The 23,154-nt window shown below is 48.7% G+C and overlaps 1 protein-coding gene across 1 annotated transcript in view; it reads right to left on the bottom strand.

Annotated features, from left to right (window-relative positions):
* The window catches only part of SEPTIN10 (septin 10), a 445,878-nt gene that overhangs the window by 280,434 nt on the left and 142,290 nt on the right, over positions 1-23,154 (bottom strand). The window contains exon 3 of the mRNA XM_085622645.1: positions 15,252-15,369. Within this exon, the coding sequence (XP_085478771.1) occupies positions 15,252-15,369 (118 nt within the window). The remainder of the gene's footprint in view (positions 1-15,251; positions 15,370-23,154) is intronic.

A 23,154-nucleotide genomic window follows, 5' to 3' on the forward strand; every position in this document is an offset into this window, starting at 1 on the left:
ATTGGGAGTATGACAATATTAAGCTAAGTGTCCTGAAGATCCAGCCAGGTAAGGAATTCTTCCTGCGGCAACACAAAGACGTTTTGTAAGATAAACATTCTAAAGGACTATTTCTATAAAAACTTAGTGAGTTCTTGAAGGTCTGGAATAGGTTCCCATTCTCTACTTTTCTTCATTAACAGGAACTCAAGAGACTTTAGTAACTTATTGATTGCTCATTTCAGAAGATTCCCAACCAAAGATTCCACAAATGTATACAGGATTCCTTCCTAGGTGGGTGGTTAGTAGTTTAAGCTCTAACACCAGTGTGTGCCTAGACTGCAATATCTGGAGTAGAAAGTGATCAGAGGTATATGTTCATGTGGGAGTATAGCAGAAGACAACTACGGCCTGAGTGGGGGCTGAAAGGGAGTGTGGGGGCTCCCATGAAAAAGTCAAGTACGCTAGGTGGTGCCATGAGAGCATGCCTGGAAGGCATTACTCTTCTTTCCTGCTGACTTGTGGTAACACGGACGGCCTTGGCTTCTGTCAGAGGAATACCCTGGCCATAGTATGATTGCCTGAACAGTTTATATTGAGTTATATACCATATTTGTTATAGGCAAGCTTATAGGCCTGTGAAAGTCTAACGCCATAAAATACATGGAGGTAGTATTTTTATATTGTAGGACCCACAACCAACTCGATCGGTGTTTATTTTTATACTTTGCAGCACATCGACCACATCTTTGCCAATGAGGGTATGCCTGGATGGAACCAGGTGGACTTGAGCTCTCAGGACTGCAGTACCTGCTAGCTAGCAAAATCCTATATTGAAGATTTCCATTACTTCATCAGTATGGCGGCCTCAGTATTAGCCCCTTTGTTTACTAAGGGTCTATGCTGCTCTTTTCTAACTTTGGGGATCAAGTCCAACAAAGGTGATATGTAATGTCACATTTGGATTTCATAATGGCTGAAGCTAGCCAGTGCATTTGCTACTTTTATGAAAGTTGTCGCTATGGAGCTGACCCTACTCCCAAAGTTGTCAATACACCGGTCATACTCGGTCAAGGGGAGCAGAGATATTTGGATTGTTTGAACGCATTTGCACTGCTACTATCAGGGAGTTCAGTTTAGGATAGCCAGTTATGTAGCTAGAATGGAGTAGGGTGCTTTAGGGGGAGCACTCCCACTTAAACTGTGGCAGGTGTAGTCATGAGTTTTGACCGCTCCTTACAGACATGATCCAGTCTAGAGATAGATTTTGTCTTCTTCCTTGGTAGAAAAAGCACTGCTGCTTCACCGACAACTTTGGGAGGTGAAGCGTCTTAGCTACTCTCTCAGGCAATGCATGGAAGCTAGCAAGTCATCTGGTGAAGAGTCTGTATGAGGAGGTGTCTTATTTCTTTCTTTCTGTAGTATAAAATCCCTCCACTCTTCATTTTTTGCTCTTCATTCACAACCTAATCCAACTCCTCATCGGAGTCTGAATCCTAATCACTATCTGGTGAGTCTTCTACTTATGCCATATACCTTGGTGTCGAGGGGCGCTAGGTGGCGCACGTGTAAGATGGCCGCACTGGAATGAGGCACCGGCAGCCAGGTGCAGTAATCCTGTAATTTATCCTGCTTACTGGCCTCCCATCTAGCTGGAAACGGTGTTCTCGATTGTGTGAACCCTAGCTGCTGCCTCGACGAGCTTCGTGGCCCCATCGCATTGCTTGGCTGCAAGTTACAGCTGCCTGGAGATTTGTCCGAGTGGGCGGGCGGAGCGGAGCGGTGCTCTGGCTCGGATTTGGCAGCCAAGCCAGCCCGCGGCTGACCAAAAGGTATCTAGGCCCTGAGGCGCGTACGGAGAGAAGCGCCTGGGGCTCCGTGATTGCTGGCGGCGTCCAGCGCGACTGCTCCCGATGGGTGCAGCATCGGCGGGGGAGAGCCTTGACCTGCGCCGCACTCGGGCGAGCAGGAGGATAGGCCGGTCCCGCGCGGGAGGTGAGTGAACTCCCTGGGGCAACGAGGCGGCCTGGCGGTGCGCCAGCAGCAGACGCGGACGCGTTACAGAAGCGGCTGGCCTTTCCCGGCAATGCAGAGCACGACTGTGAGCGCTCCCGCCCTGCGGGGGGCACTCGAAGATCGGGGCGGGCGGCAAGCAGTGGGAGGTGAGCCTTTACACCTGCGGGAGAGCGAGGAGGGCGGCTGCAGGGGGAAAGCTTCACCTGTCCAGGGGATGAGGATAGCGAGCTGCCAGCACTGACTGAAGAATAAGTTACTTACCTTCGGTAACGCTTTTTCTGGTGGATACAGTATCTGCCTGTGGATTCCTCACCTTGTGAATATCCCCTGCGCCAGCAACATTCGGAAATTTTTGTAGCAGTCTACGCCGATGAGGTCGAAGACGACGTCACAGAGACACGGCTCCGCTCGTGACTCCGCTGACGTCACCGGCTCCATAAGAAGACCTCGTCGGCGTGATGACGTCAGTTCCGCCCTTTTTTTCCGTGCCTTTGAGGCACACGGAAGGACCGACAGTAATATATACACAGTACATGATATGCAAAGCAACACACACAGTGTGGAGAATAAATAGCAAGGCACAAGAAATAACAAAATGCCTTTGACAGTAACAAAACACATTTTGAAATACCATCAATAGAATTACAGGTATAGAAGGATGGACAACGGGGAGGCGGGTGGGTCAGTGAGGAATCCACAGGCAGATACTGTATCCACCAGAAAAAGCGTTACCGAAGGTAAGTAACTTGTTCTTCTGATGGATACATCTGCCAGTGGATTCCTAACCTTGTGAATAGATTCCACAGCAGTCCCCACTCCCGGAGGAGGGTGTCCACCCTTCTATACCAGAAAGTCCTGAAGGACGGATCGCGCAAAGTGTCCGTCCCTCCTCACCTCGGTGTCTAAGCAATAATGTTTTGCGAAGGTGTGGAGGGAGGCCCAAGTTGCCGCCCTACAAATGTCCTCCACAGGAAAACCCCTAGACAAAGCAGACGTAGAAGACTTTGGTCTAGTGGAATGAGCTCTCAAACCTTCCGGAGGCTACTTACCAGCCAGGGAGTAGCATATCTTGATGCACAAGACGATCCAGCTGGAAAGGGTGCGCTTGTGCACCGCTCGACCTTTCCTGCAGCCAACAAAGCCCACGAAGAGCTGGTCATCAACCCTGAAGTCCTTTGTCCTGTCCAGGTAGAAGCTCACCGCCCTCTTAGGGTCCAAGCGGTGAAGTCTCTCCTCCTCCTTGGAAGGGTGAGGGGGAGGATAGAAAGAAGGATGGGTAATGGATTGCCCCAGATGGAAGGGAGTTACCACCTTAGGCAAAAACGCAGCCCTGGTCCTGAGTACCATTCGTTCAGCATGAATGGTCAAGAATGGGGGTTTTGAACTTAGAGCTTGAAGCTCACTTACCCTCCTTGCCGAGGTGATTGCAATGAGGAAAACTGTCTTAAAGGACAACAGCCTCAAGGGACACTTGTGTAAGGGCTCGAAGGGAGAACCCATAAGATAAGTTAATACAAGGTTTAAGTCCCATTGAGGCACAATAAAGGGAGTTGGAGGAAACTTGTTTATAAGGCCCTTTATAAAACGAAGAACAATAGGTGATTTGAATAATGACGGCTGATCCGGCAAGCAAAGGAAAGCCGACAAAGCCGATAAGTATCCTTTCACAGTAGCCACAGCAAAGCCTTGCTGAGCAAGAGAAAGGGCAAACTGTAGAACGTTAGATAGACGAGCCTTCAAAGGATCAATGGACTTCTCTCCGCACCAAAGTACAAATTTAGACCACCTATAGGAATATATTGATTTGGTGGAATGACGTCTGGCAGACAAAATCACATCTACCACATCAGGCGGGAGAGAAAAAGAATTCAGGTTGCCCCGTTCAATCTCCAGGCATGAAGGTGTAAGCTCTGGAGGTGGGGGTGTAGAACCTGCCCCTCCGACTGTGAGAGGAGGTCTGCCCTCAGAGGGAGACGGAGCGGAGGGCACGAGGAGAGGTGGAGAAGATCTATGTACCATACCCTCCTTGGCCAATCCGGGGCGATCAATATAACTTGGGCCCGGTCTTGGCGAATCTTCCTCAGAACCCGAGGAATCAAGGGTATGGGAGGAAACGCGTAAAGGAGTCGTGAGCCCCAACTCAACTTTAACGCGTCCCCTAACGCTCCCTGCATCGGATACTGGAGACTGCAGAAAGACGGGCAGTGAGCATTCTCGTGGGTGGCGAACAGGTCCACCCGAGGAGTCCCCCACATCCGAAAGACGTGACAAACCACCTCCGGATGGAGCCTCCACTCGTGGTCGGCGGAGTATTGCCGACTGAGACTGTCTGCACGTACGTTCAGCACCCCGGCCAGATGATTTGCCCTCAGACAAATCTGATGGTCCTGAGCCCAGGACCATGGACGCAGAGCCTCTCTGCAGAGACAAAGAGACCCCACTCCTCCCGGTTTGTTGACATACCACATCGCGGTCGTGTTGTCCGTCAGGACTTGAACAGACTGACCGCGAAGGGAAGGGAGGAAGGCCTTGAGTGCCAAACGAATCGCCCGCAATTCTAGAAGGTTGATGTGAAGCAACCTTTCCTCTGGAGACCAAAGACCCTTGATCTCCAGATCCCCCAGATGGGCACCCCACCCTAAAGTGGATGCATCCGTTATCACTGTGGCCACCGATGGAGGTAGATGGAAGGGCTTTCCTTGAGACAGATTGCCCCCCACGCTCCACCAAAATAGATCCGCCGCAGCTTCTCTGGAGACCTTCACAGACTCCCTGAGATCTCCTTTGTGCTGATACCACTGCTTGCGGAGGCACCACTGGAGCGCCCTCATGTGCCAGCGTGCATGGCTGACCAACAGAATGCAGGAAGCGAACAGACCGAGCAGGCGAAGGACCTTCAGAACTGGAACGACCGCTCCACTGTAAAACAAAGGAATCATTTTCTGTATGTCGAGAATCCTTTGAGGAGGAGGGAATGCTCGACACACAGTAGTGTCCAGTACCGCACCTATGAACAGGTTGCGCTGAGAGGGCACCAGGTGAGATTTGGGCACGTTTATCGAAAAAACCAATTTGTACAACAGCTGAGTTGTATTCTGCAGATGACGCAGTACCTTCTCCGGCGACTCCGCCTTGATCAGCCAGTCGTCCAGGTAGGGGAAAACCGAAAATCCCGACCTTCTGAGATGGGCTGCCACCACTGCCATCACCTTCGTGAAGACCCGAGGTGCCGAAGTAAGACCAAACGGGAGGATCGCAAACTGATAATGTTGCGACCCTACCGTAAACCGGAGATACTTCCTGTGCGACTTCAGGATGGGGATGTGGAAATACGCATCCTGCAAGTCGAGCGACACCATCCAGTCCTCCTGATTCAACGCTTGAAGAACCTGAGCAAGGGGGAGCATCTTGAACTTCTCATGTTTTAGAAAAAGATTCAAGATTCTGAGGTCCAATATCGGACGCAATCTGCCGTCCTTTTTCGGAATCAGAAAATACCGGGAGTAGCATCCCTGACCTCTTTCCTGCTCTGGAACCACCTCTATCGCACCTTTTTGAAACAGCTTCAGGACTTCCTCCTGTAGGAGAAGACGGTGGTCCACCGAGCAAGCCCCTTGACAAGGAGGGTAGTTTGGAGGGAATTCCCGAAAGGGAAGGGCGTACCCATTTTCTACAAGATCCAGAACCCAGAGATCTGTAGTTACAGATTCCCAATCTTGTAGAAAATGGGTAAGCCGGCCCCTCACAGGACCAGCATGATCAGGATAGCGAATCTAGGGCTGCTTTGTGGTGGCGGGAGGGGCTGAGGAGGAGGAATAGGAGGAGGAGAGCTGATGGCCACGTGTGCGACCCCGATTCTTCCTCTGAAACCTCTAGACGAGGAACCTTGCTGCTGCTGCTGCTGGGTCTGTCTATAGGATCGAAAGGATGTCCTTCCGAACCCTCTATATCTTTTAAAAGACCCCCTCGACTGAGACTGCAGGCCCAGAGATTTAGCCGTCGCCTGGCTGTCTTTGAAACGCTCCAGAGCAGCATCTGCCTTTTTGCCAAACAAACCAGAGCCATCAAATGGCAAGTCCAACAATGTTGACTGTACATCAGGGGAAAATTTAGAAGACTTCAGCCACGCACCCCTCCTAGTGGCAACAGAAGACCCCATGACTCTTGCCACTGAATCTGCCGTGTCCAGACCACTCTGTATCACCTGGCATGCTGCTGCCTGGGCATCTGTCAAAACCTCATTAAAGCCAACCCTATCCTCCTCAGATAGTTTTGGCGCCAGTTTCTTTGCAGAGTCCATGAGCGCATGAATATAGCGTCCCAAAAGGCAAGTGGCATTTGTAGACTTAAGGGCCATGCTGGCCGATGAAAAGACCTTTTTGGCCGACTGATCCAACTTTTTAGCCTCTCTGTCACTTGGAACCTGAGGAAAGCACCCTTAGATTTTCCTGAACAAGCTGCCTGAAGCACCAGGCTCTCAGGCGAAGGATGTGATGATAAAAAGTCAAGGTCCCCTGGGGCTGCCCTATATCTCCTAGCAACAGTCTTGGAAACCGCAGGAGCAGAAAAAGGCTTACGCCAGACCTCCAGCACAGGATCAATAATAGCCTCATTGAAGGGAAGCAATGGCTCTGACACTGCCGTAGGAGAATGTAATACCTCAGTTAATATATTTGACTTAAACTCCGTAGTTGGCAACTGGAGTTCAAGCAGTTCCGCAGCCTTCCTGATAACCGCATGATACGGCGCTGCATCCTTTGAGGGCTCATCTGATGGAGGAGTGATCTCTGACTCAGGAGACAAATCCAGACCACTTGCGTCCTTTAGCTCCTCATACACTCAACCAACTCTCCCTCTTCAGGTTCAGCCTCCTCCAACAGATGCCTCCTTTCATCCACTACTCTCTGCGCCTTTCTTCTGGAACGAATCCGCACCAGCGGCGTCGGCAGTGCCGTGTTCGAATCCGACGGCGTCGGCAACGGCGTCGAACGTGGATCCACAGGAGCAGCCGGCGTCGAACGAGGTCGAGCCGGCACCGGTGAAGAGGGAAGCGGAGTCGACGTCCTCAGCGCCGGTAGATGCCAAGACGGGGTCGCTTGAAAGAACGGCATGAATGGAGCTTGAGGATAGACCTGCGGCACTCCCAAGTTACAAGCCATCGGACCAATCGGACCCGCAGTTGCACCAGTGGTATATATGGCCCTCGAAAACACCCCATACATCGCATTTAGATAATGCGAGGGGTCCCGACCTGGTCCAGGGAAAGCAGGGTACTGGTCAGGCATCACCGGACTCGGGCCTGCCGGCGCCGATGGTGGAATTTGCAGCGTCGCAGGCTCACCCGGGACTGGAAGATCCTCAACCGGAGACGGAGCCGGAGATGAATCCGCAGCCGGAGATGAATCCGGCGTCGGGGATATCACCGGAACCGGAGATGAAGCCGGAGCCAGCGATGCCACTGGAGAAGAAGGAGCTGGAGGTGAGCCCGGGACTGGAGAAGGCGACACGGATTCCCTCCGACGCCGAGCCGGCGACTAAGACTTCGGAGCCGAACTCTTATCGGAGTGATGACGTGAAGAATGCCTCCTCTTCTTCTTATGCTTCTTGCCTCTCGAAGCATGCCCCGAAGTCGATTTGGATGCCGACCTCGATCTTGACTTTCTCCTTCCTCTCTTTTCCTTCTTCATCCTGGCGATGAAAAGCTTTGCCTCCCTTTCTTTAAGAGCTTTAGAGCTCATCTTGCGGCAGCAAGAACAACCATCCACATCATGGTCAGGTGAGAGACACCAAACACAGTCTTCATGTGGATCAGTAATCGACATGTGTTTGCCACATTCCCGACAGGGCCTGAAGCCCGACTTCCTTGTCGACATATTTCTCGAAAGAGAAACAGAGAAAACCAGAAAAACACAAAGTAACAGTGAAGCTACCAACAGCGATTCACGAAATCCGTTGGCGTCGACGGTGCGGAAAAAAGGGAACTGACATCATCACGCCGACGAGGTCTTCTTATGGAGTCGGTGACGTCAGCGGAGTCGCGAGCGGAGCCGTGTCTCTGTGACGTCGTCTTCGACCTCATCGGCGTGGACTGCTACAAAAGTTTCCGAATGTTGCTGGCGCAGGGGATATTCACAAGGTGAGGAATCCACTGGCAGATGTATCCATCAGAATGGGACCTTCTCTGTCTTAAACCTCGCGCTTAGTGGTCCCACGCGACACTCCCTGACTACGAGCCACCCTGCCAGCCACTTTGCCTCCTGCTTTGCGCGGCCTCTCCACGGGGCGTGGACCGGGGCCTCATCTCGCACAAAAAGGTTGCCTGGACCGGCATTGATGGCTCGGTCCCTGCGAAGTGACACCGGCATGTAGTACAATGCTTGCAGAGTTGGCTGACTCTAAGAACTGATAACTGACTATTGTTGACGGAGCTTGGGTTGGTGGAGGTGGGCTTCTGGGGAGGTTAGCCCTGGGCAGGTCAGCTACGGCTTCGACACCACGGGAAGAGAGCGACAGGAGTAAATTAATGCGCAGGTGAGACTATCGCCGAGTGCTGGTGGAGGGGCTACCCCCCGTCGCGGTGCTTGAGTGCACATCCCGACATCGGTGGACTCGATTCTGGCAAGTTGGGGTTGCTGCAGTGGGTGAGGGAGGGACATGGGAGGGGATATTGTGGTTTGCGTCTGACGGTCATTCCACAAGTGAATTTTGCTGATGTTATTTGTGGCGGTAACAGAGGCTTCAAAGTGCACATATGCCATATAAAACCAGGGCTTGACTTCTCACTGAGGAAGAGGTGGGGGGGATCCGCTGAGCGGGTGGCATCTCAGTTACTGGCACATGTCGTAATAGATGGCGGATAGTGCGGTTGGAGAGTTGAACAACCTTACCTGGAATGTCAGGGGCATGGGGGACCCGAGGAAGAAGCGGCACATACTCGCTTATTTGGACAGACATGGAATACATATAGCCATGCTGCAGAAAACGCACTTCACCCCTCATAGACAGAACACCTTCTCACACAAATGGGCGGGCTATAGAATCTTCTCTTCCTACTCCTCTTATGTGAGAGGCACGGTAATTCTTATCAAGAAACACATACCATTTCAGCTTGCGGGAACCATCTGTGACCCGCAGGGTCGCTATTGCCTGGCATGGGTAGACTGGGATCGGTAACAGTTACACTAGCCTGTTGCTATGGACCCAATGTAGATATACCAGATTTTTTTACAGCACTATGGGCCAAGATATTTGATAAAGGCTCTAGTCATGTTATCGGGGGGGGGGAGACTTTTATGTAACGTATGACCCTGGACGTGACAGATCTCACCCTGCCCCTCACCATTACACCAAAGCACGCACGGCTCTTCAAGACATCGTAGATGCCTACCACTTACTTGATGCGTGGAGACACGCCCACCCAAACACTAGAGAGGGGACGCATTATACGGCACAGGCAGCGTCATGGGCATGACTAGATTACTGGTTGATATCCCGGGGCTTGGGGCCGGCGTTGGTGTCAGCGCAGCATCTTGCTAGAAAATACTCTGATCACGCTCCGGTTCGGATCTCGCTGGTGTCCGCAGACTTCTACGCCCCGCGCGGAATTTGGCGACTTCACGCTCCCATTTTATTGGACACAGAATTTCAGGCGGAGCTGCGAGAAGAGATAAAAGATTTTTTTTGTGCGTAATAAGGGCTTGGTGGATAGCGTGGAAATCATCTGGGAGGCGTTTAAGGTCACCCTCCGGGATTTTGCATCGCTAAAGGGGCGGGAGTGCTCAAAGACATAGTTAACACCTTGCGTAAACTGGAAGGGGAGCTCAAATCATTGGATGCACAGCTAGCTGCGAGCCGAAGTAGCGATATACAACTTAAATTCAGGGAAATGCTATCGGAATACATGGACGCTGCGCAGAGGGAGACTCGCTTCCGGGGGAAATTCTGGGTGGTGCGCTGTTATGGAGAGGGTGATAGGCCAGGTAAGGCTTTGGCACAAGTCATCAGGAGGGACAGGCACTCTGGGTATGTGATAGAGGTGGAGGACGCAGACGGGACGATTCAGGGAGACACTGCTCATATTCTCCAGGCATTCACGCGACATTATGCCCAGCTGTACACCACTCAGAGGGACGGCAGCTTGGACTTGGATAGCTTTCTGGATGATGTGGCGCTGGGCTGGCTGAGTGACAGGCAGAGGGAGTTTTTATGCGCACGATTTGAATTGGATGAGGTCAAGGATGCTATCATGAGAATGCAATCTGGGAGGGCTGCGGGTACAGATGGCATCCCCATACAGTTCTATAAAGTGTACATCAACCTTATGGCCCCCATTCTACGAGAGGTGTATGAAGAATCTCTGGAGGCCGGCTATCTACCGGCATCCATGAGAGAAGCCATCATTGTCTCCCTTTTGAAACCAGAGAAGCGGCCCCAGCAATGTGACTCCTTCATACCCTTGTCCCTCCTCAATTGTGACGCTAAAATATTAGCCAAACTGATTGCTACTCGGCTGAGTTTGCTCCTGGAGAACCTGATTCTACCGGATCAATCGGGCTTCGTGCCCGGCAGGGCTACCTCTCATAATTTGCAGACGCTCTTTGCTGTGCTGAGTTACCGCTAGCCGCGGTATTCTTAGACGCCACTAAGGCGTTCGACTCCATAGAATGGGATTACATTTTTGGAGTTATGCAGCGGCTGGGTTTCCCTCCACTCTTTTTATCCTGGATCCGGTTGTTATATCACATGCCGGTTGCTAAAGTGCTCATTAATGGGCGTATGTCACGGGCCTTCCGTATCACCCGAGGTACTAGGCAGGGGTGCCCACTGTCGCCAATGCTTTTTGCTCTGGCGACAGAACCGCTGGCGGTGAGATTAAGACAGCATCGTAACGACAAGGCGCTGCGGTGCAGTTTGCGGCAGATACTGATCTCGCTGTATGCCGACGATATCACGCTGTATATACGGGACCCGCAACAAAATTTGAACCCGGTATTACGAGAATTTATCCTCTTTGGGGCGCTATGGGGGATCCAAATCAATTGGGGGAAATGGTGTATCTTTCCGCTAACGACGACCACGGGGTGGTTCCCCTTAGACTACCCTTTGGAGTGGTGCGAGGATGAGCTGCGATATCTAGGTATCCGGGTTACGAGAGATAGGGATGAGCTCATGCGATTGAATTATGGCACCACCATGACTCGCCTCACCGAAATGATTGGGTGAAGATAAATAAATGCACCGATTGTGCTTACCATCTACACAATTCGAGAATAAATGCCCTAAAAATAACTAATGGTTGACTAGAGCTGAATGTAGGTTTGACTGGGGTCCAGTGAAGACCAATGGGTATGCAAAATCTGGTCAAAGTAATGTTTGAAATCATAAAGAGCAGAGCTTTAGTCAGGGACTCCCTCACACAGAACATGCAGGTGAAATCTAAGCTAAGGTGGCATCTAGTGGGAATAGAGAGCTCAGCATTTCCACCTCATTGGCTGCCATTTGGGCTACTTCAAATGAGGTGGATGTGCTACTAAACAAACACAGCTGTTGGGCTTGTAGCAATTTTAACACCATTTATAGCTATTTGAAAAGTATCAGGGATTTCAAGCCTTTTGACAGGGAGCACGTTAAGCAATGAAAGATCAAATGCTGGAAACTTTTAGCTATTATTAATTGATATGTCATTTTAGCACATAGAAATATACCTAATTGTTTAGTGCTTTAAAATTTCAGAGGTTTCATAAGAAAAACACTACACTAAGCAGATGCTCTTTACCAGAATTATAATATGCTGTTTTTCATGGAAAGCGAAGGAACACCACTTTGTTATCAATGCCCTCTTTACCTTTTAGGGTTAACCAGTTATGTCCCGATTACAAGTTGCATACTGTGAGGGAAAGGGAATACCAGGGCCTGAATTACTATTTCCTCTTCGTTTTCCCATCCATTCAAAGAGCAATTACAAGTTTTGGCCCCGGAATGGGAAATAAAAGGCTGGGCTCTGAATAACTGGGCCATTTGCTGCAAGTGCAGTACTGGTTCCAAGCTAATATTACCCAAGAAACTTCTCCTGTTTGTTTAAAAATGCCATGGTTATACAGTATTCATCCAGTGGAACATCAACAGCTATGATAAGATGTAGGTATATTTTATGTTATTATTACAATTCCAAATGAGAAACTTTAAGATTGATGACATCAAACACAATTTTTGGTATCGCAAATTAACAGACATGCACATATGTGGGGTGAGTCAACCCTCCGGCTGCCCTACTGACATGACTATCCTTTTGAGAATGTGGCTATGTATTGAGTGTAAAACAAAACATTATCACAACAAAGGAGGCACTCTTTATACCTGTACGCTACAACATATTCCACAATATATTCTTTAGCTACCTTATTATAGAGAGGCAGCTCCACTCCCCATAGCGTATTAAAAAATAATAATAATATATATCGGATGAAATAATAGAATCCAGAATACAACCACAAAACACTTTCAGCATGAAATCAGAAATAATGGAAAATATAGAGAAAAACTAAGATTTTTTTTTATTTTTTATTATAAACCCCAAAATCATACACTCCCATCATCATAAATAGTAAACACAAAAAAGCGAACTCTGCAGTAGCAAATCTTTATATATGATTCAACTATGCTTTCCTTTAAAAATACATTTCTGTGCTTGCTGATCTCCTAGACAATGTTTGACGAATCTGCACGAAATGTGGAACTCACATAACTGACTACGTTTCGGCATTTCAAGTTTCATATAGATGCATTTTCCATTTTAGCTTTCATATCAAATTTGTGCTGTATGTTAGAACAAAAGAGGCTCAACTGGATTACACCAAACATGGCATGAAAGTAGAACTTCAAACTGCTCTTTTTGTGATTTGGTTAAATCAATTAAGTCGTTTTCGAGATATCTGCATTTGAAAAAGTTTTCAGTGTGCTTTGATGGGATAAAATATAGGGACATATTGTCCATTAATCTCACAAGCATGAAACTCCCATGTTCCGTTAATCACATGATTTTTTCAAGAAATTCGATTCGTTTACTAAGGGTTTGAATTATTTTCTTCCCACGGTCTTAAAATTTGCGGATTCATCTAAGCTTGTGAAATTCGCACTGTGGGCAAAAAAATACACAACAAAAGAGACATGAAATCAGAAATAATGGAAAATATAGAGAAAAACTAAGATTTTTTTTTATTTTTTATTATAAACCCCAAAATCATACACTCCCATCATCATAAATAGTAAACACAAAAAAGCGAACTCTGCAGTAGCAAATCTTTATATATGATTCAACTATGCTTTCCTTTAAAAATACATTTCTGTGCTTGCTGATCTCCTAGACAATGTTTGACGAATCTGCACGAAATGTGGAACTCACATAACTGACTACGTTTCGGCATTTCAAGTTTCATATAGATGCATTTTCCATTTTAGCTTTCATATCAAATTTGTGCTGTATGTTAGAACAAAAGAGGCTCAACTGGATTACACCAAACATGGCATGAAAGTAGAACTTCAAACTGCTCTTTTTGTGATTTGGTTAAATCAATTAAGTCGTTTTCGAGATATCTGCATTTGAAAAAGTTTTCAGTGTGCTTTGATGGGATAAAATATAGGGACATATTGTCCATTAATCTCACAAGCATGAAACTCCCATGTTCCGTTAATCACATGATTTTTTCAAGAAATTCGATTCGTTTACTAAGGGTTTGAATTATTTTCTTCCCACGGTCTTAAAATTTGCGGATTCATCTAAGCTTGTGAAATTCGCACTGTGGGCAAAAAAATACACAACAAAAGAGACATGATGTGCATTTCTAGGCAACAAAGGGAGTTAGACAGATACGGAGAAGCACTGGAAAACTGCTTAAAAAATGAGAATACACATTGTGTGAACGGTAAACTTGTAAAGTCTGAATAAAAAAATGTTTTTAAAAGAAAAATCACAAAACAAATTAAGTCACCAGATCTGTAGCTGGGAGTAAGGCATTGTAGGATGTACGGGAAGCTGGTGCAGGGTCTGGATGAAGGCCTAGCTTTGCGTGCAACTGCTGGGATGTAGGGGGGGTGGACGAAGGGACTGGCCACATGCCAGATACTGCATGCAGTCTGCTGAGCATGTTTGAAGGTGTGCACTACATGGTCTGGGCCCCTTGGTGGTTGGGGATAGAACCTAACAGCTGGCTATGAGTGGTGAGGGAGAATGCATAGTCGGTAAGTGATCCTGCCTTAAACTGCAAATATTCATTTCAAAACAACGGAAATTCACTGAAAAAGTTACATTAAAATGAAGTTATGGTTCACATAGTGCAACCAATAACATTCACATGGTAAAAAAAAAAAAAATCATTGCAAAAACCCCGGTTAAATTGATGGTATAATTCTGAAACAAAACCTAAAAAACCACCTTATTCAAAAGTTACATTCTGCTCCAAAAACCATAACTCGCTGAGCAACAACAGTGTAATTGAAAGGGAGGTTTTCAGATGTACAGGGGATGTGGGTAAACACAGTTGGTGTAAATATGGGCAGACTGGCAGTTGTCCAGGGCGTTGTGTACTGGAATAAAGGTTGGCAAAAAACACTTGCCCCCAGCAACCAGAGACGCGATGCTCCACACAAGGAAGACTCACGAGCTAGAGTAAGTACATCTGCACAAGTTTGTGTCCTTTCGCTTATTCCGTTTCTTCCCACGGCAATCTCTTCCCAGTAGATTCTTTTGGGCAAGTTCTGGATCTGATGTTACGACTTGAGGACTAACTGCTGTAAGGGATATTGAGCCTCGAGACATTTAAATTGTAATATGTCTGCCAGTAATAGTCATAAAATGATTGCTTACTGGTAGAATCAGTTTGCAGCCTAAAGAACTTTCAAGATTTTGAAACAAGTATATTGGTAAAAGATGGACTCGTTGTTCCATAGGAAAGAATAAAAGGCCCAAAATTCCCAACATAGCCAAGAGATTTAGGTCTCACAAAGAAAGGAACAAAAACATGCACTTAACAAATAACTAGTTTCAAGTCAACTGATACTGCCTTCCCATTGTCCCAAATAAATGGAGGTAAGCTGGACACAAACTAAGTAACTCGTTTGGTTGGATTCATTTTAGAGTTACCGGAGGCTGTGTGATGTACTTTTGGTTCCATGTTACAATGTGAATGCGGTTATTAAGGTCCTTGTTTTGGAAATAACACATCCAATCAAACATTTGTGCAACATGCCTGAGTACTTACCAATGCATAGAATATTAAAGCAGAAGCCCTGGTTGATGGATTTGTTCACTAACTGGTCGGGTAAACTGTCAAAGCCAACATGACCGGCAAGAGGCAATGTTCGAATATTGTCACCCTGCTGCAGGAAAAAACAGAATACATCAGTAACATTTCATTAGCAAAATAATACTGATCTACAATGTTTATTTCAGGAAGATAGCACAGGGAGACAAATGGGCTTACCGAGAATCACAGAACAGTGAGTCAAGTCCCGAAGCCAGCATTATAAAAACCATGTCCAACTCAGCCACTAGACACTGTCTCTTCCGCTGTGACCAACGAGACAGTCAATTGAAATGAATAGGATGTTCTAAGATTCCTAGAAGATTAGTTTTGGGTGATGCATCTTAAATGTAACCTGCTAAAAAAAGAATGTTTCCACCTCGCAGCTAAACCAGATCACGCCTTTGATCTTTTCTTGCTTGAATGCATAAAATCGTAAAATACCATCCCAAAATTGGTCACCTTTGTTAAATCTGACAAAGTGCACCTGCACAAAAGTATGAACTTCAAGCACATTATCTCCTTCTGGGACCTGTAGCTCTAGTCTAGGCTATGGTGCCTCTCTCCTCACTGACTTACCAAAGACTTACTAGCCCATTTCAGAGCAGTGCTACATACTTCGGCCAGATACCTCACTAATACAGAACAAGCATTTACAATGCAAGGGTCTCGGCATTGTTAAAGTTAGAGCTATTGGCATGGCTCATGACAATGCCGTTTATTTAAATGTTTTAAAAACAAAAACATAAATAAAAATAATGTCATGAGCAATGCCAATAGCTCTAACTTTACCAATGCCGAGACCATTGCATTGTAAATGCTTGTTCTGTATCTTCATGGAGTTCCATGGAGTGAAATTTTTCCCACCCCTACATTAAATGTCGTGTCTAGTTGAAGACTTTTATTTTACATCAAATACACTTGACACCATTAAGCGCAAGGGGCAGTTGGTTAAAAAAAAATAGATTCTGTTTTCCTCGGTGTTGATCTGGTCTTTACTCCGCGTCTGAAGTTAAAGATATGAATCGAGCGCACAGTGCTGTGTTTTGGAGCAAAAAAAGTATATGTGTCAGAGGTGCGTGTAGCTCCTTTGTTGAGGGTAAAACTAAGCCCCCTTCAAACAGAAACAAGGTGATGGGGTACACAAACAGACACGTATACACAGAACACAAATAGAGACAGACGCACAACAGACACATTAAGCATTCCCGCTCACAGACCTACCCACAGAGACTCACGCAAACACAGCCAGACTTATACCCAGAAACCCACACAAAGACACAGACTCGCAAACACACAGGGCACAATCACAACGTCACGTTCATAAGCACACATACATACAGCCACAATCCGAAACACAAGCACACACAATCAAACCATCGCGAGTCAGAAAGGCGCCAGAGACTGAATAAACGATGTGAGTGCGTGAGAATTGCCCGTATGTTGATGCCCCAGAAGTGGAGTGAGCGACTGCGGTGCGGGTGCAGTACCAGGAGTGAGTGTTCTCTAGAGTGGGGCGAGGGCTCATTTTGTGGGGGGGGGGGGCGCTCCCCACCTCCCACAGTAAGGGCCGAGGTGGGGCGGGCGAGGCCGCTGTAGATAGGGGTGACAGTCGGCAATGGAAGCCAGAGCCCCTAGCCGGCGGGGGCCGTCAGACGGGAGCCTCCGTCCCTGCCCGGGAGATTAGTGCGTCTCCCTCACCGCATTCCCCGCAATCCTGGCTGCTCACACAGACCCCCGCCCCCACCCATGAATCATGGGCTTGTCACCCTGCACCAGGCCGGAGACACCGCTGTATCACGTTTATTGCACTTTAAGTGGCGAGTGGGCTGGGCCACTACGGGGTGGTGGGGGAGGGGGCTGGGATTGAGGTAGCGCCATGAGGGTCTTGAGACCTCTCCCAGGCGCTCACGCGACACTTCCGTGAAGAGACAGGCAGCATTGTGGGTCTCTGGATCACACAAGGAGCGCGGTGCTATATAGTGAGAGAAACAAAGCGCGCTGACACCTGAGGGAAAAGTAGCGTAGGCGCTATATAGAAACCCACAAATAAATAAATAAACAAAACAAAGAACACCCTCTCCCACAGTCTGATGCACGAACTAATCAGGGTATCCCATTAACATATACGCGTATATGGTTGTGGGGGGTTCCTTCAATAAAAGTAGAAGCATCGAGGTGCACATAGCCACCGAAGGGGCATATAGTTATCTTTAGGAAATATATGCAAACCTAGAAATAACGCCCCGATTGTCGTCCCATTTGAGCATGACTTGGCTAGGGAAAATCAGGCTTGTCTCAACTTTCTATAGTAATAAGAGACCACCTTCGTCCCCGTCTCTCTGCGATTTGTGGCTGAAGATATTGAACAGAGGTCGAGCTTGAGGGAGGGTTGGGGGGGACGCGGCAATCCACAGTCATCGAATGACAAGAGCGTAAAAGCAATAGACGTCACCCACCGCAACGGGAAGAAAAGCCTCAAGTCAGCACAACACATACTATATGACAATTAAACAAGCGCGTGGTACAAGAAACGACACAGACGTGAAATGTGTACTGGTACTTTCTAGTTATTGACTTTCCCAAAGATAAGTTACGAGACACCCATTTCTGGCACAACATTAATGTTACATCTCAGGCGAATTTTTACAATCCCCTTTTTAAAGTGTGCCTAAGGCTCCGGGGTATCCTATGTTTGAATTTTAATGGAATGTTTTGTCGATAGTGCTTCACACCGCACTTTAGCCGTTTCTCGGCGCTATAAATACCAGGTATTGCTTTTGGCCAATGTAGTTTTCCTCAATTAAACGGCTTTGACAGGGAGGCTGGTTAGGAGTTGCCGCATGTTTCAGCGGCGAGCGTTTAACTCCACGAACCCTCCTGTGGCTTACAGGCCCTGGCAGTCGTGGACTCTGGTGATAGATTTGTGTCTCTTGCGTTTACAATAGAAGCTGTCATTTTAAATATATTTTCATCATTTATTTCTGGCATTTCCAGCTTGTCAGGCCTCTTGGGTGGGAAGCGCTGTTATTGGTGTTTTTATGTGTCTGTCCCTCTCCGTCACCCATCACAGAACAGATTCATCTTCAAAGATGCCCTCCCATCCCCTAACCGCGAGCCTCGGCGTGTGATGGAGAGGGAAAACGTGCGTGTTTTTTTTGCTCATAAATCACGGGGAACAGGTCTGAGAGGTACCCCTATAATCACCCGGACCAGGGAGCCCGTCTGCTTCTAAAGAAACTCGAGGCGGGGATGGCTGGCACCGCTCCTTCTACAAAATAAAAACACAAGCCGAGGGCACCGGAAGACACCACTGTAGCAATCCAGAAAGAATTCACACACAAACACTGCACCAGCACATGCGTGGTTAATAACAAGCGCACAGTCAAAACACTAACGTAAAGGGTGAGGGTGGGGGAAGGTGGAAGGGGGAGGGCCGCACAGATGCTTTGCTGTGCCGGGGAGCGACATGGAGGGAAGGGTGGGGAAGATACAAGAATACAAGGGAGACGAACAAGTTACTTACCTTCGGTAACGCTTTTTCTGGTGGATACAGTATCTGCCTGTGGATTCCTCACCTTGTGAATATCCCCTGCGCCAGCAACATTCGGAAACTTTTGTAGCAGTCCACGCCGATGGGGTCGAAGATGACGTCACAGAGACACGGCTCCGCTCGCGACTCCACTGACGTCACCGGCTCCATAAGAAGACCTCCTCGGCGTGATGACGTCAGTTCCGCCCCTTTTTTCCGTGCCTTCGAGGCACACGGACGGACTGACAGCAATATGTACATAAACAGCATACACAGTACACAAAATGCATATCAACACACACAGTGTGGAAAAGAAACATCAAAGCACTAGAAATAACCCAATGTCCTTGACAGTCATGAATACATTTGAAATCATCAATAGAATTACCGTCATAGAGTCACTGGAATAGAAGGATGGACAACGGGGAGGCGGGTGGGTCAGTGAGGAATCCACAGGCAGATACTGTATCCACCAGAAAAAGCGTTACCAAAGGTAAGTAACTTGTTCTTCTGATGGATACATCTGCCAGTGGATTCCTCACCTTGTGAATAGATTCCACAGCAGTCCCCGCTCCCGGAGGAGGGTGTCCATCCCCCTATACCAGAAAATCCTGAAGGACGGAACGGGCAAAATGTCCGTCCCTCCTCACCTCAGAGTCTAAACAATAATGTTTTGCAAAGGTGTGAAGGGAGGCCCAAGTTGCCGCCCTACAAATGTCCCCCACAGGAACACCCCTAGACAAAGCAGAGGTAGAAGACTTTGCTCTAGTGGAATGAGCTCTTAAACCCTCCGGAGGCTCCTTACCAGCTAGGGAGTAGCAGATCTTGATGCATAGCACAATCCATCTTGAAAGGGTGCGCTTGTGCACCGCACGACCCTTTCTGCAGCCAGCAAAGCCCACAAAGAGCTGGTCATCAATCCTGTAGTCCTTAGTCCTGTCCAGGTAAAAGCTCACTGCCCTCTTAGGGTCCAAACGGTGAAGTCTCTCCTCCTCCATGGAAGGGTGAGGGGGAGGATAAAAGGTAGGAAGGGTAATGGACTGCCCCAGATGGAAGGGAGTTACCACCTTAGGCAAAAACGCAGCCCTGGTCCGGAGAACCATTCGTTCAGCATGCACAGTCAAGAATGGGGGTTTTGAACTAAGAGCTTGAAGCTCACTTACTCTCCTTGCCGAGGTGATTGCAACGAGGAAAACCGTCTTAAAAGACAACAGTCTCAAGGGACACTTATGTAAGGGCTCGAAAGGAGAACCCATAAGATAAGTCAGTACAAGGTTTAAGTCCCACTGAGGTACAATAAAGGGAGTAGGAGGAAATTTATTCGTAAGGCCCTTGAGAAACCTAAGCACAATAGGTGATTTAAATAAGGACGGCTGATCCGGCAGGCATAGGAAAGCCGACAAAGCCGATAAATATCCCTTAACAGTGGCCACAGCAAAGCCTTGCTGGGCAAGAGAAAGAGCAAACTGCAGAATGTTAGACAAACGAGCCTTCAAGGGATCAATCGACCTCTCTCCACACCAGAGAACGAACTTAGACCACCTATAGGAGTATATGGATTTGGTGGAGTGTCGCCTGGCCGATAAAATAACATCCACCACATCCGGCGGGAGAGAGAAAGAATTCAGGTTGCCCCGTTCAATCTCCAGGCATGAAGGTGTAAGCTCTGGAGGTGGGGGTGTAGAACCTGCCCCTCCGACTGCGAGAGGAGGTCTGCCCTCAGAGGGAGACGGAGCAGAGGGCACGAGGAGAGGTGGAGAAGATCTGTGTACCACACCCTTCTTGGCCAATCCGGGGCGATCAATATAACTTGGGCCCGGTCTTGGCGAATCTTCCTCAGAACCCGAGGAATCAAGGGTATGGGAGGAAACGCGTAAAGGAGTCGTGAGCCCCAACTCAACTGAAACGCGTCCCCTAACGCTCCTTGCATCGGATACTGGAGACTGCAGAATGACGGGCAGTGAGCATTCTCGTGAGTGGCGAACAGGTCCACCCGAGGAGTTCCCCACATCCGGAAGACGCGACGAACCACCTCCGGATGAAGCCTCCACTCGTGGTCGGCGGAGAACTGCCGACTGAGACTGTCCGCACGTACGTTCAGCACCCCGGCCAGATGATTCGCCATCAGACAAATCCGATGGTCCTGAGCCCAGGACCATAGACGCAGGGCCTCTCTGCATAGACAAAGAGACCCCACTCCTCCCTGCTTGTTTATATACCACATCGCGGTAGTGTTGTCCGTCAGAACCTGAACAGACTGACCGCGAAGGGAAGGGAGGAAGGCCTTGAGCGCCAAGCGTATCGCCCGTAACTCCAGAAGGTTGATGTGAAGCAACCTTTCCTCTGGAGACCAAAGACCCTTGATCTCCAGATCCCCCAGATGCGCACCCCACCCTAAGGTGGATGCATCCGTTATCACTGTGGTCACCGATGGAGGTAGATGAAAGGGCCTTCCTTGAGACAGATTGCCCTCCACGCTCCACCAAGATAGATCCGCTGCAGCTTCTCTGGAGACCCTCACAGACTCCCTGAGATCCCCTTTGTGCTGATACCACTGCTTGCGGAGGCACCACTGGAGCGCCCTCATGTGCCAGCGTGCATGGTTGACCAACAGTATGCAGGAAGCGAACAGACCGAGCAGGCGAAGGACCTTCAGAACTGGAACAACCGCTCCGCTGAAAAACAAAGGAATCATTTCCTGTATGTCGAGAATCCTTTGAGGAGGAGGGAATGCTCGACACACAGTAGTGTCCAGTACCGCACCTATGAACAGGTTGCGCTGAGAGGGCACCAGGTGAGATTTGGGCACGTTGATCGAAAAACCCAATCTGTACAACAGCCGAGTTGTATCCTGCAGATGACACAGCACCTTCTCCGACGACTCCGCCTTGATCAGCCAGTCGTCCAAATAAGGGAAAACCGAAATTCCCGATCTTCTGAGATGGGCTGCCACCACTGCCATCACCTTTGTGAAGACTCGAGGTGCCGAAGTAAGACCAAACGGGAGGACCGCAAACTGATAATGTTGCGATCCTACCGTGAAACGGAGATACTTCCTGTGCGACTTCAGGATGGGGATGTGAAAATACGCATCCTGCAAGTCGAGCGACACCATCCAGTCCTCCTGATTCAGCGCCTGAAGAACCTGCGCAAGGGTGAGCATCTTGAACTTCTCCTGTTTCAGGTAAAAGTTCAGGATTCTGAGGTCTAGAATCGGACGCAATCTGCCGTCCTTCTTCGGGATCAGAAAATACCGGGAGTAGCAACCCTGACCCCTCTCCTGCTCCGGAACCACCTCTATCGCCCCTTTCTGAAACAACTTCAGGACTTCCTCCTGCAGGAGAAGACGGTGGTCCTCCGAGCAAGCACCTTGGCAAGGAGGGTAAACTGGAGGGAATTCCCGAAAGGGAAGGGCGTACCCATTTTCTACAAGATCCAGAACCCAAAGGTCTGTAGTAACCGATTCCCAATCTTGTAGAAAATGGGTAAGCCGGCCCCCCACAGGACCAGCATGATCCGGAATGTCGAATCTAGGGCTGTTTTGCGGTGGTGGGAGGGGCTGAGGAAGAGGAAGAGGAGGAGGAGAGTTGACGGCCACGTGAGCGACCTCTAAGTCTTCCTCTATATCCCTTGGAGCTTTGCTGCTGCTGCTGCTGCTGCTGCTGCTGGGCTGGTCTATAAGAACGAAAACTCGCCCTTCCAAAACCTCTGTACCTCTTGAAAGTACCTCTCGGCTGGGATTGAAGGCCCAACGACCTAGCCGTAGCCTTACTCTCTTTGAAGCGCTCGAGAGCAGCATCAGCCTTCTTCCCGAACAGACCAGACCCATCAAAAGGTAAGTCCAACAAGGTCGACTGGACATCCGAAGAAAATTCGGAGGACTTAAGCCATGCACCCCTCCTGGTGGCAACTGAAGACCCCATGACCCTGGCAACTGAGTCTGCTGTATCCAAGCCACTCTGAATAACCTGGCGAGCAGCCGCCTGGGCATCCGACAGTACTTCACTGAAGCCTGCCCTATCCACCTCCGACAGCTTCGGTGCCAACTTTTTAGCTGAATCCATAAGCGCATGGATATAGCGCCCCAATAAACAAGTCGCATTAGAAGACTTTAATGCCATACTGGCTGAAGAAAAGACTTTCTTGGCTGATTGGTCCACCTTCTTGGCCTCCCTGTCCCCTGGGACCTGAGGAAACGCACCTTTTGAACGTCCAGAACAAGCAGCCTGAACGACCAGACTTTCAGGTGAAGGGTGTGATGACAAAAACTCAGGATCCCCCGGAGCCACCCTATATCTCCTTGCAACCACCTTGGACACCGCAGGAGCC

Source organism: Triturus cristatus, chromosome 8 (assembly GCF_964204655.1).
Source record: "Triturus cristatus chromosome 8, aTriCri1.1, whole genome shotgun sequence".
NCBI classification, from domain to species: Eukaryota; Metazoa; Chordata; class Amphibia; order Caudata; family Salamandridae; genus Triturus; species Triturus cristatus.